Raw genomic sequence first — 13,078 nt, 5'->3', positions numbered from 1 at the left:
CATAAGAGGAGAAGAGAAAAGATAAGGATTTACTATAAAAAAAAAAAAAAAGAAAAGATAAGGGGAAGAGTAGCAGAAGCATGGTGCCAAATATTATTATGAATAACAGACCATCACGCTAAAAAAAAATGCCAAGTAAATTGTATGCGATTACAGCTGGCGCCACCTCCTCTATGTAATAAATAATTACTTTGGGGGGTAAAGTTAAAATCCGCGTGGTGGTTAGTAGCATACTATGAACCGCCTTACTGCTTACCCTAATTGACACGAAAGCACGCATGTCTCGAGGGGAGATATTTATTATTAAATAGAGAAGGTGTGGCATCAGAGATGCGCCAGTCTCTACCGTTATTCCATTCCCTCTCTTTCAAATCAACTGTAAATACTTTCTATTTTCCCTCTCTCACGCAGGTAAGCACTCTGTGCCTGTACAAATTCTGAACTGCTAAAACCCTGACCGGAAAAAATCCTAGAGTCATGAGACAAAACTCTGTTAAGATTAGCTTCCCTCTATACTCATCGGAACCGACTCTCCCCTCCGAATTGCGGAAGACCAAACCATATTCTGCTTCCATCATCAATATCACTCCATTAAGATTAGCTTCCCTCTATACTCATCCACTGACGAAAGCCCTCCTGTTTCTGAGACCAGGTTAACCAAACCACAGAAGACGAAAGAAGTTCCGCTAAATTTAAAAAACATCAGAACCGAGGGTAGAAGAAATTGATTCAGGAAAGCAGGCCTGTCCTGCGCATCTTCTTCTACCCCCAATCCCTCCCTTACTATAGCAGCCATCACAGTGGTTTCTTCTTTGTTTAATTGCTTGCAATTTAGTAATCTCTCTTCTTTCCTATGGTTCAGAGTTGAAAGTTCTTGTTTCAGTCCTGAGGGAATTTACTTCGTCGCTACTTCTTTGGACAACCGGGTTTTTTGATCGCCGCCACCATTGAATTTCTTCCTTTTTCCTCTTTTCTCTTCATTGCTTACTCGTTTAGGTTGTTTTCTGGTGATTTTTTTGGTTGAATTTTTAACAGGCCCTAGCCCAATCCTAAAGGGCCGGCTCCACCTGGTGCCCTTCACCTTATTAACTAATCAAAGCCCAAACCTGCAGCTCTGCAACGTAAAAAAATTTTCAGACGGAGAAGCCATCATCGTCGAGGTCGAAACGCTGAGGTTTTCTTGTTGAGGTTCTCAACTTTACTCGGGCTTGCATCTCTAGCCACTGCCATTTCGTTTCATTCAAGACTGCTTCACTATAACTCGAACTCATCACTATTTTCTTATTTGTTTTTAATTTTTTGGTATTCTTTTTATTTCCTTCTCAACGCTTGGCACCTCATGACCGCTGCACAAATTTTCTCTTATCATCTAGGACATAACTATGATATCTGGTTTTGTTTCATGATCTTCATCCTCATTTACTGCCCCGCCATCTCTGGTGGGTAATCCATTTTTTTGCTTGTTTCTCTGTTTTCTGTTGTTTACAATTTGATTATAAACAGTTGTGTGTGTTTGTGTTTACAGGAGGCATATTAACTCAGCAGTGACGTTTGGGCTTTTCTTAGCCCATAAAGTGTCACTAATCCGTGCTGTGATGTATATCGTGGCAGAATGCTTGGGAGCAATGTATGGTGTAGGGCTAATAAAGGCCTTCCAAAAATCTTACTATGTGCGGTATGGTGGTGGGGCGAACGAGATCGCTGATGGCTACAGAAAAGGTGTGGGTTTTGCAGCTCAAATTATTGGCACCTTTGTCTTTGTCTACACTGTTTTCTCTGCTACTGATCCCAAGAGAAGTGCCAAAGACTCCCATGTCCCTATAAGTTCACCTGTTTTACTTGGAAAACAGAGTATTATTAGAAGCGATATAGAAATCATTCTCAATTCTCCTGTTAACCCACAGGGAAAACTTTCTAATTGAGAACTTTTGCTTTGGATTTACAGGTATTGGCACCACTTCCAATTGGGTTTGCAGTTTTGTTCTGCCCCTTTGGTGGGTCAGACAACCAGGTTTTTCGGTCGCCTCCACAATTGAGTTTCTTCCTTCTTCCGCTTTTCTCTTCTTTATTTTTTAGTCATTCCCTCGCCGTGCACATTCTAATTTGCGCTATTTTGAAGTGAAGATAGTAATCTAATATTTACGCATTTCGTTATATGTGTGAAACTTGATAGGGTTTTTAGAACCAATTCGAGATTAAAATCCTTAGTTGGCCTGGGAAATGTATGTAAAATTGTGCGTGGTGATTATGCAGCTAACGTACACGAGTCATACGAAACTACGGTTGGCATGTTTCTCTGATGTCACCTGCTCTATATAAATGTTTTCCATTGACCGTTTTTGGTTTGCTCCCTTTCAAATCAACTCAATTTTATTTTCTCCCTCTCTTTCTTTTTTCATCAGAAGCAATATAGGAAGGATCAGTTTTTTTAAATATCAATTTTAAAGGTGTAGAAAGGGCTGAAAAAAGATTGAGAGTTCTTTATAGCCATTACTCTTTTCCGAGGCAAATGTGACCAAATTAAGGCTGGAGCTGTGTCCGTATAACAATGATTAACATCTATTTAGCTAGAATAATGAAGAAGCTTAATTCTATTCATGTGGTAAGCTAGGGTGATTCTAACAATGTTTTAGGCTGGAGGTCATGGGTAAGAGATTCCTTGGCAATATGTGAAATTTTAGAGAAACCAGGGGGATAGACGGCTGCATCAAGTGCTTCATTCTTGGGTTTCCCAACTTCCACCTATGATTCGGTGGACTCCCTAGGCAAGAATGGATTTTATTATTATTATTATTGTTATGATCCGAGTTTTCATCGTTATTCCTATAAAAAAAAACTGTTGTTATCAGTCTGTTTCCTCGCTTTAATAAACTCAGCCGATCACCGGTTTACTCAATATTCTTTTTCTTATTAAAAGAATTATATGCCATATGTCTGTCGATTATATTAGGTCTCAATAGCAGCTCTATGTGAAATTTTATTTTCCAATGCTCTCTATAAGCACTGAAGCATGATGAAACTGTTCAATTCTTTCTTTCTAATATTAATTCTGTGTTATAGTTCTCTTTATGTATGTCTCATTTGAGGGCAAGTTAAGTGCAAATTGTTCTATATTTTCTCAATTGACAGGTTGAAACAACTGCTTCTGAACGGGAGCAGTTATTGCTTGTGAAATTTCAGAGCTTGAAGCCAGGTAGATCATATTGTGAATCAAGTAACTGGGTTGAACCTTCTGTAGGACTTCGTGTTTGCTTGGACAAACGGAGCAAGAATCTGAATTAATACAAGACATAAAAGTGATTCTGACGTCCTTTTACAAAAGAAAAAGGAATCTCTGTTTCCTCTTATATTTTTACTTTCCTTTTCCTTTGATGTAGGATGATTAATCCAACTGATGAGGTAGCTGAGGCAAGGTTGAAATATCTGCAGGTAAGTGGCTGAGGAAGGTTCCTTTTGAACTCTTTTGAATTGAAAGGTACCACATGATTTTGTGATAGAAACACTGACTTCACCAGATAGGAGAGAGAGAGAGAGAAAGTACATATGAAGAGATGTTGAACTGTGTTTCCTTCTCTTCTTGTATTGCCTTTCTAGCCTTAGACAATTTCTCATCTTTTAATTGCCCCTCTTTGATTTGATCCAACAGTGACCAAGCTTGAATTGTCAAGCTGGCAAATAAAGCAGTTGGTCTATTGATGATCAAACCCAATTCTAGGCTCTCAATTTCTTCCTTCAACTTTACCTGCTCAGTCAACATAGCTGCAGATAAACCTTGTGATTTCCTGTTGAGTACATCTGCTACTATGTTCGCCTTCTCTGAATGATACAAAATGTCACAATCATAATCTTTGATCAACTCCAGCCATCAGCGTTGCCTCATGTTGAGCTCTTTCTAGGTGAAGAAGTATTTCAGACTCTTGTGATCTGTGTAAATTTCGCACTTCTCACCATACAGGTAGTATCTCCATATCTTCAATGTGAACACTACAGCGGCCAACTCTAAGTCATGAGTAGGGTAATTCCTCTCATAATCTTTCAACTGTCTAGAAGCGTAGGCTATGATTTTCCCGTTTTGCATTAGAATACAGCCTAACCCCCTTAGAGATGCACCGCTATAGATCACCATTCCACCTGTGCCAGTTGATAAAGCTAACACCGGTGCAATCACTAATATCTTCTTTAGCTCTTGGAAGCTCTTTTCGCATTCTTCTGTCCAGATAAACTTCACTCCTTTTTTGGTTAAAGCAGTCAAAGATGCGGAAATGCCGGAGAAGCCTTCAATGAACCTTCTATAGTAGCCAGCCATTCCCAACAAACTCCAAATGTCTGCCGCAGAAGTAGGTCAGGCCCATTCGGTCACTGCTTTTACCTTTGCTGGGTCAACAGAAATCCCACCAGCTGAGATAACATGGTCCAAGAACATAACCTGATCAAGCCAGAAGTCACATTTGTTCAACTTGGCGTAGAGTTGTTTTTCTCGCAATCTTTATAAGACGATTCCGAGGTCTCATGATCTTCCTTATTCTTCGAGTAGATCAAGATGTCATCAATAAAAACAATGGATTGACTGGCTCTACTTTGGAGCTCTGCGGTCTGATTCTATTTGGAAAGTCTCTTCCTCTTCAGATGCTTCTTGGGTTTGGCGCAAAATCCTCTCTCAGGTCGACAGCCCTTAAAGCAATTCAGTCCAAGATTGGAGATGGTTCCTCAACAGCCCTTTGGCTGGATTACTTGCACCCAAAGGGTATCCTCATTCACTCGGTCAGCAACAGAGCTATTTACAATTCTGGCCTAAGCAGGCAATCCAAGGTTGCTGACATCTTATCCAATGGGGACTGGTGTCCTCCTTCTACCACCCACCCGGGTCTTTTGGAAGCCTGGAATGCTTTGCCCTCCATCCCTAGAAGGACTGGGAGGTGTGACTGTGTTTCCTGGACTCCTTCACCCTTGGGGATTTTTAAATTAAAAGATGCTTGGAACCTTGTCCGGATTAGAAGTGATCTAGTTCCCTGGAGAAAGCTTGCCTGGTTCGAGGGCCACATCCCTCGACATAGCTTTACTGTTTGGCGTGTCTTTAACAACTGCCTCCCAACGCAGTCCTTCCTCCGCCACCGTCAGATCCCAGTCTCCCCTTCGTGTAGTCTTTGCTGGAACGCAACGGAAGACACAGACCATCTATTTTTTGATTGCTCTCTTTCCTCGGCTATTTGGAAGGGAATCCTTGGCAAATGTTGGCCTCGCAGTCGAAGAATCCTTCCCTTCTCTAGGGAATGGTTGTGGATTGATATGACCTTCTTGGGCTCCACGTTATGTGACATAGTTGGTAAACTTGCTTTTTGTGCTACCATCAACCAAATTTGGATGGAGTGTAACATTAGGAAATGGACTTCCAACTCCAGGACTGTTGGCCAGATTTGGGAATCCATCTCCTTTGACATCAAAGGAAAACTCACAAATGTAACTTCCCGTTGTATTGATTCCCCAAGGAACAGACATATTGTTGTCTCCTGGGATCTGCCCCGTTCTTCCCTCTAGCCGACCTCCTCCTCTGTTTGAGGATGTGTTAGCTAGTCTTTTGTTTCTCCCCCCCCTTCTTTGGGGCCTCTATTTCTTCTTTCTCTTTGGTAATATAATTCTTTATTCACCCAAAAAACTTGTCCAGGTATTCATGGAAGACCCGGTTCATGAGGTCCATAAACACAGCCGGTGCATTAGTCAAACCAAACGGCATCACTACGAATTCATAGTGTCTATAGCGTGTTCGGAACACCATCTTGGATATGTCTTCCTTCCTCACTTTCAATTGATGATATCTAGATCGTAGGTCTATCTTAGAAAAGACACTTGCCCCTTGCAACTAATGAAAGAGATCATTAATCCGAGCAAGTGGGTATCGGTTCTTGATGGCGACTTTGTTGAGTTCACGATAATCGATACATAACTGCATAGGCCCATCCTTCTTTTTCACAAACAAGACTGGTGCACCCCAAGGCGATACACTAGGTCGAATATACCCCTTGTCTAGGAGTTCTTGCAATTGCTCCTTCAACTCATTCAGTTCAGCTGGTGCCATCCGATAGGGTACTTTAGAGATAGGTGCCGTACCGGCTATCAGGTCAATAGTAAATTCCACTTCCCTATTTGGAGGTACTCCCATGAGATCTGTTGGGAAGACATCGGAGAAATCTCTAACCACATCAATATCTTCTATTTTAATTTCCTTCTTTTCCTCTACCACGATCGCAAGGAAACCTTGGCATCCTTGAGAGAGAAGCTTCCTAGCTCGTACTGCTGATATAATTGGTGCGGTTCCCTTTCCTCTCTTCAAACCAGAAATTTTGAATTTCATTCTTTTTTTGGGTCTAAAAATTATCTCCTTATCATAACAGGAGATGGTTGCTCGGTGAGTTGATAGCCAATCCATTCCAAGGATCACGTCCAAGTTCTTCATGTCTAGAAGTATCAAGTTTGCCTCAAGTGTTTTATTTTCTATTTGTACTGGGCATGCCTCATAAATTGTTTCAGCTATGAGTGTTGCACCTGATGGTAATAAAGTTACTGTTAATTTCTGTTTCAATGGTTTTGGTTCAACGTTTAACTTTTAAGCAAAACCTTTAGACACAAAAGAGTGCGTTGCTTCAGAATCAAACAAAACACAAGTAGTTAGAGAAGCAACATTTAAAGTACCTGTGTAGGTTTTTTTTTTGTGTGTGAGTTTTGGTTTCCCTCTAAAGGTATAACATCTTTAATAATTCATCAAAACACTTTAAATTTATGAAATCAAAAGTACCTGTCTCCACGTCGTTGGCTTGTTCTGCTTCCTCAGTCGACAGAGCAAAGATTCTAGCCGGTGCCTTAGGTGCTGAACTTCCAGGTGCAGGTTGATTGTGCTGTTGTACCTGCAGTGTGCCTTGCGATCTCTGTCTCTGGTACGGAGGACGTGGAGGCAGACATTGGTCCATTCTTGGTTTAGTCTAATGGGCGGGTTTGCTGCTGGCCTTCTTGTTCTTCTGAACTGCATCACCATTTCTCTTATTAGTCCCCCTCTACTGACATTATTTTTGTAGTGATGCTGTTGTTACTTGTTGCTGCTGCTCTATTGCCCGATTGCTTAATACACCAACCTTTTCAAGCAATTACTTGACAGCCCCTGAAACCTGACGGTGTTAGTTTTCTGTTAGTGGTTGAATGGAAAAGTCCATTTTACCCTCTCCCCTAACCTCCACTAAACTGTAAAAACGCAGGAAAAACCTACAATTGAAAATCCAGAACCCAGCCCTCGGTGTTGCACTTCTGCTGGCCATTCCGGTGGTCAGCCGCAGCGCCGTCCGACACCAGTGTTCTCTGTATGCCGGTGCATCTTGCTCCATTTTATAATATTGGTATCCATTGCTGCCTAAGTCCCGGGTTGGACTCATTCAGAACCTGCAACTACACCTGGCGGTACTGTGGCAAGACAAGGTATGATCCTAAGAATCTCATACATCAATGGCTAAAATAGTCCAACCAGGGACTTTCCTTGGGCTAGTGTTGTGCGTCTAAAGGTTCTCTGGACCTTCTGGTTCGTTTTGGACTCCATACTCCCGTCCAAATCCAAAATAAGCTAAAAACACGAGGAAGACAGCAGCAGGAATCGTGTAATCAGGAGCAATTAGTGAAGTATCTCAATTTTTAAACTTTGTTGACTTTGTAATCTGCATTTCTAGATTTCCGTGCAAGCTCTTGGCTATTAGAGACTATAATCTATATGGGTTCTCAGAGTTCAAAATCTATTCCAGTGCAAGTTTCTACCCAATAACTAGTGGATGGAATGCTACGTAGAGCTCCATTTTCATAGTTGTACTGTTTCCATGGATTTTTTAATTCCTCCAAATAAATTGTAAAGCTAACGACGAGTGTTTGAATTTTGGGGTTTGAGCTAAGACAATCTGCTTCGAGTCTCACTCTCTCACCTCGCAACACAGCCAGCAAATTAATTGGGGCCCAGCAAAAATCCACCAAGTAGTTGCAGGTTCTGAATCAGCTCTCATTCTAGGTTGTTGAGGCTGCTTGGTGCTGAATTTATAGCAGGCCTACTGTTGCGGTTCAACTGTTACGCAGGTCCCAACCTCCACGTAGTGGTGGGTTGGGTTGCAGTAGGGGGTAGGGGCAGTGAGGTTGCCATCAGATTTGAACCAGATTTTGGGGAACCAATCTTCTCCATACAATTGACCTTCGACCATGGACCATCTTTTGAATTAAATCAGAACCTTGAATTATTTGTTGTTATAAATCTCTTGAATTCAGGTTTTTAAACCTGTCATTGCGATTCTGGCTGCAATTGAGTTTCTGATCCTAGTCCTATAGGCTTCTAGAAAGTAGAAACCCATCACCGATAGTATATTCCTAGTCCAAAATTTAAATCCCATTTTTGTTCTTCCTCATACATTAGACATCAGAAGAAGACAGAAGAGGGTGCATTAAGGATATTGATTGGTGGAAGAACAGAGACAGGAGCAGTAGTTTGATACTGCATAAAAGGGCGTACCCAGTGCACGAGGCTCCCGCCACCGCAGAGAGCCTGTTTCCAGAGACTTGAACCCGTAACCACTCGGTCACCAATGGAGCAACCTTACCGTTGCACCAAGGTCCACCGTCAGTTTGATACTGCATATGATCTCAAAATACAAGCAGAATACAATAGGCAACGTTTGAAAGTGGATTACATGGGCTAAGAAGGTTATCCTAGGTGATAGCATAGTCACATCACATACCTTAGGATAGATTTTTGTCTCAGGAAAGAAGAAAAAGAAAGGATAGTTTGATGTCTTAGATTTATAAACTGGAACTTGCGAGAAGAAAAACTATGGTCGTTTAGAGATTTGTTGATGGAGGAAAATGAAAACAAATATGTCCAAATTTCATCATGTTTTGATTCATTTTTCTTAATAGCCCTCCTATGTAGCTTGCAAGAACGTATTATCAAGTTGATACATTAACATGGTAATAGTAATGGAACTTTGGCACATGAGAGCACTTCTGGTGTTGGGGCTTAGGGTATGGGACTCCAAAGGTTTGTAGATGACCAATTAACAATTAGATATTTTTTAAATTTCTTGCATACGTGGGTAAGCATGATTTGCATGAATCAACCCCAAGCATGTCTACCATGATTCTTTTGATTACTTATGTGACCTTGGATGGTTTATTTTTTAATTTTTTGAGCCTGGATATAATAACTGCGATTACTTTAAGATGTTAACTTCCACTGCTTGATAGTCACAGTTTCACCAATTTGTGCAGAGTGAGAGATCAGCAGATATGTTCTGTGATGATATTTTCGGAGAGAGACCTGCTGGAGTTCGTAAAACTGTAGATGTCGTTCTATCTCCTCTCCCAAACTAGGGTACTGATAGGAACTTTTTCTACTAAACAGAATGACCTTGGTGCACTAAAATTGCCTTAATAAATCGTTAAAAATTATAATGGCTCTCAGTTTTTTATATGTTAAACTAGACTTATAAATGCACAAATCATCAGAAGACATAAACCTAATTTAAGGTCTCTAAGTCTGCTAAAAAATTGAGCACAAGTCAGGTTCAAAAGTATAACAAAACCTGCACTCAGGATTGAGTACGGAGCAGGAAAAATATAATTTGTCCATCTTCCAGAAATCAATTCAATGGGATCTTTTTATGGGTGAAACTAGACTTATAGGGACACGTTTCATCAGAAGGGGTCATCTTCAGATTTGGCCCATAGGTAACCCGAAAATTAGTCACAAGGACAGACAAGTGTGCTGGACAGAATTACATTAACCTCAATGTAATACCCAAAATACATGCACTTCCAGAAAGGATTAGGGTCTTAATATACATGCATAGGAAGGTCTATCAATCTATTTTGTAACCATATAAATTTAAAATCCTAATCCTAAGCTGTTTAAAAACTCTGATTTTTACAAAAACGGTGCACAGAAAAATCTGTGCAGAAAATATCAAGAATCACAGTCTCCTAAAGATTATCATCCTTGCTAAAGACGCAATACAAGGTCTTAGAATACAATCTTATCAATTTAATCTAGGTCTATTATCTCTTACCCTAGGCAAAAATTAAATTAGGTTTAGAAGAACTTACTCTTTGTTTGTGCAGCCCCAAATTTACTCGAACTCTCTAAGCTTTCACTTCTTTTATCTTTCTTCTCTTTCTCTTCTTCTTTTCCTTTCTTTCCTTACTCCCACGATCCAGGTTTGGGGTTTCCTTGGAGTCCACCCTTTTATTTCTATCTCCTCTTAAACGGCTACTCCTTTCCTCTTTCTTGTTTATCTCCAACTCACTCTCTCTCTTATCTCTAACTCTCTCTCTCTCTCTCTCTCTCTCTCTCTCTCTCTCTCTCTCTCTCTCTTCTTATCTCTTGTGAAGTAATCCGCCATATAGTCTACTCTCTCCTCTTTTTCTTTTTTTTTTTTCTAATTTTATTATCATCATTTTTTTTAATTTTTTTTGCATCAAGTCACGAAATCTCAAGGTGGGGCCCAGAAGAGGCTCCTTCCACCAAGCTGACGGAACTTATCTCCTTCTAAATTGAATTTACCTCAATTTGATAATAATTCTAAAATAAACAAAAATTATACTTAATGTGCTGCACACAAGAATTGAACCTTGTACCTCCCACAAACAAAGCAACTACACACCGATAAGCTATGACTACATGTATGTACATAAAACCTAAAATTTTATAAAACATTACTTTTTGCATTAAAACACATTTAATGACCTAATTAATCATATAGCATAATTACCATAATACCCCTGAGATGAAATTACTATTTTACCCATAAGGTTGAGACTCAGGGTTTCTGAAATCTGGGGTTTCACATCCTCCCCACCTTATTTAAATTTCGTCCTGGAAATTTGATGATATTACTCTCTTAAATGTAATTTAATATGTCACTAATTTATTCTTCTTGGAAAGAACAGTTGGGATTCTAATAAATATAAACAGAAGTTCCAACCTTTCGGTTACGATCCTGGACCTGTGGTTATGGGCCCACATACCCCTAGATTAACAGAGTAGAAAGACAAAAATTTTAACGGTGTTCTGACACTGTAACTTTAGGAAAGAGTAGAAAATTAAAGTGTACCTCAGTTTGTAAATATCTCAGAGTATTTAGCTCGCATATCTTCCTCCCGTTCCCAAGATGCTTCTTCAATGGCATGATTTCTCCAAAGCACCTTGACTAGGGGTATCGATCGATTGCGAAGCACTTGATCCTTCCGGTCTAAAATTTGAACTGGATTCTCTTCATAGGTTATGTCCACTTTTAGGTCGAGTGGTTCTTAGTTCAGTGTGTGTGAAGGATCATAAACATATTTCTTCAGCATTGATACATGGAAGGTATTGTGGATGTTCTTTATGGCAGGTGGGAGAGCCAGCCTATAAGCTAAGTTACCAACTCACTCTAGAATCTCAAACGGTCCAATGTACCTGGGGCTTAACTTTCCCTTCTTTCCAAACCTCATCACACCTTTCATGGGTGCCACACGAAGAAACACCATGTCACCTTTATTAAATTCAAGGTCCTTTCTCCTGTTAAATGTATAGCTCTTCTGTCTGCTCTATGCTACTCGAATCCGTTCACGAATCAGGGCTTTCTTCTCACAGGTTTTCTGAATTATTTCTGGTCCCAGTATGCTCCATTCACCTACATCATCCCAGTACAAGGGTGACCTACATTTCCTGCCGTAGAGTGCCTCATACGGTGCCATACCAATTGTAGCCTGGTAACTGTTATTATAGGCAAACTCTACTAGTGGTAGATGCCATTCCTAGCTTCCCTGTAAATCGAGTGCACATGCCCTCAACATATCCTCGAGAATCTGGATAGTCCTCTCAGATTGCCCATTTGTCTGAGGGTGATAAGCGGTACTGAAACTCAGTTTTGTACCCGTAGCTTTTTGCAGACTCTGCCAAATTTTGGAAGTAAATCGGGAATCCCTATTTGACACGATGGATATCAGTATGCCGTGCAATCTGACGATCGCACCAATGTAAAGTTGGGCAAATTTGTCCATATCATAAGTCATCCGAACTGGCAGAAAGTGAGCTGACTTGGTTAGTCTGTCAACTATAACCCATATCGCTTCATGACCTTTAGACGTCCTCGGAATTCCTATAACAAAATCCATAATAATGTGCTCCCATTTTCATTCTAGAATAGATAGTGGTTCCAACAACCCAGATGGCCTCTAATGTTCTGCCTTAACTTGCTGGCAAGTTAGGCACTTCTCTACATAGCGAGCAATTTCTCTCTTCATGTTGTTCCACCAGTACGTGGTCTTCAAGTCTTGGTACATCTTAGTACTTCCAGGATGAACTGTATAGGGCATACTATGGACCTCATCTAAAATTTCTTGCTTTAAGTCGGGTTTGTCTGCACACAAATCCGGTCACCAAATCTAAGAGTTCCATCTTTCTTGATGACATAATCCATCCTCTTTACTTCTTGAACTTCCGTCTTGAATTTCTCTAGGGACGGATCTTCACTTTGGGCAGATTTTATTTTCTCTATCAAAGATGGTTATACTGTCAAGTAGGATAGCATGGCTGAAACATCTCCTACCATCACTTCTAGGTCGAGTTTTCTGAAGTCGTCAATGATGAGTCGTTGCCTAGTCAAAAGTGAAGCATGGTATCCCTGAGGATTCCTACTTAAGGCGTCCGCGACCACATTTGCCTTCCTTGGATGGTAATTAATTGTGCAATCATACTCTTTAAGTAGATCGAGCCATCTTCTTTGCCTCATGTTGAGCTCTTTTTGTGTGAAGATATGTGAAACCTAACACGATGCAGAGAATAATGGAAATCGCAAACACAATCACACAATGCGCACAAAGATTTACGTGGTTCGATAAGGTTACCTACGTCCACAGTGAGATGAGATCTGTTTCACTATCAATGGAGAATAGGTTACAGTCGCTCGTTCCTCACACCTCTCTCAGATTTCTCAATACTGGGAAAGAACTCTCGCTATAGATTCAAGATGCCAAAACCCACGGAGGCTCCACACAGCAGTCCATCATCAGAAGTCAAGACACC

General features: G+C 40.5%; 2 protein-coding genes across 2 annotated transcripts; both read left to right on the top strand.

The window, feature by feature from the left end:
- Positions 1-1,339: 1,339 nt before the first annotated feature.
- On the top strand, positions 1,340-3,282 carry LOC122662538 (aquaporin PIP2-4-like). Its single transcript, XM_043858232.1, has 4 exons — positions 1,340-1,443; positions 1,529-1,832; positions 1,946-2,011; positions 3,130-3,282. Exons 1-4 carry the CDS (start codon positions 1,340-1,342, stop codon positions 3,280-3,282), a joined length of 627 nt encoding a protein of 208 aa, XP_043714167.1.
- A 1,227-nt stretch (positions 3,283-4,509) lies between these two features.
- On the top strand, positions 4,510-5,535 carry LOC122662365. Its single transcript, XM_043858015.1, has one exon. The coding sequence runs from the start codon at positions 4,510-4,512 to the stop codon at positions 5,533-5,535; it is 1,026 nt and encodes a 341-aa protein (XP_043713950.1).
- Positions 5,536-13,078: the final 7,543 nt, after the last annotated feature.

The sequence above is a fragment of the Telopea speciosissima genome, chromosome 1, assembly GCF_018873765.1.
Source record: "Telopea speciosissima isolate NSW1024214 ecotype Mountain lineage chromosome 1, Tspe_v1, whole genome shotgun sequence".
Classification (NCBI taxonomy): domain Eukaryota; kingdom Viridiplantae; phylum Streptophyta; class Magnoliopsida; order Proteales; family Proteaceae; genus Telopea; species Telopea speciosissima.
Note: the sequence above shows the minus strand (reverse complement) of the source record. Positions and strands in the feature narration are given on the sequence as shown.

What these genes read in the sequence shown, in the direction of transcription:
- LOC122662538 (XM_043858232.1), top strand. Translation starts at nt 1,340, where the DNA reads ATGACCGCTGCACAAATTTTCTCTTATCATCTAGGACATAACTATGAT. An exon ending in TGCCCCGCCATCTCTGGTGG is followed by an intron (nt 1,444 to 1,528) that starts GTAATCCATTTT and finishes TGTTTACAGGAG; the next exon opens with GCATATTAACTCAGCAGTGA. An exon ending in ATGTCCCTATAAGTTCACCT is followed by an intron (nt 1,833 to 1,945) that starts GTTTTACTTGGA and finishes TTGGATTTACAG; the next exon opens with GTATTGGCACCACTTCCAAT.
- LOC122662365 (XM_043858015.1), top strand. Translation starts at nt 4,510, where the DNA reads ATGATCTTCCTTATTCTTCGAGTAGATCAAGATGTCATCAATAAAAAC.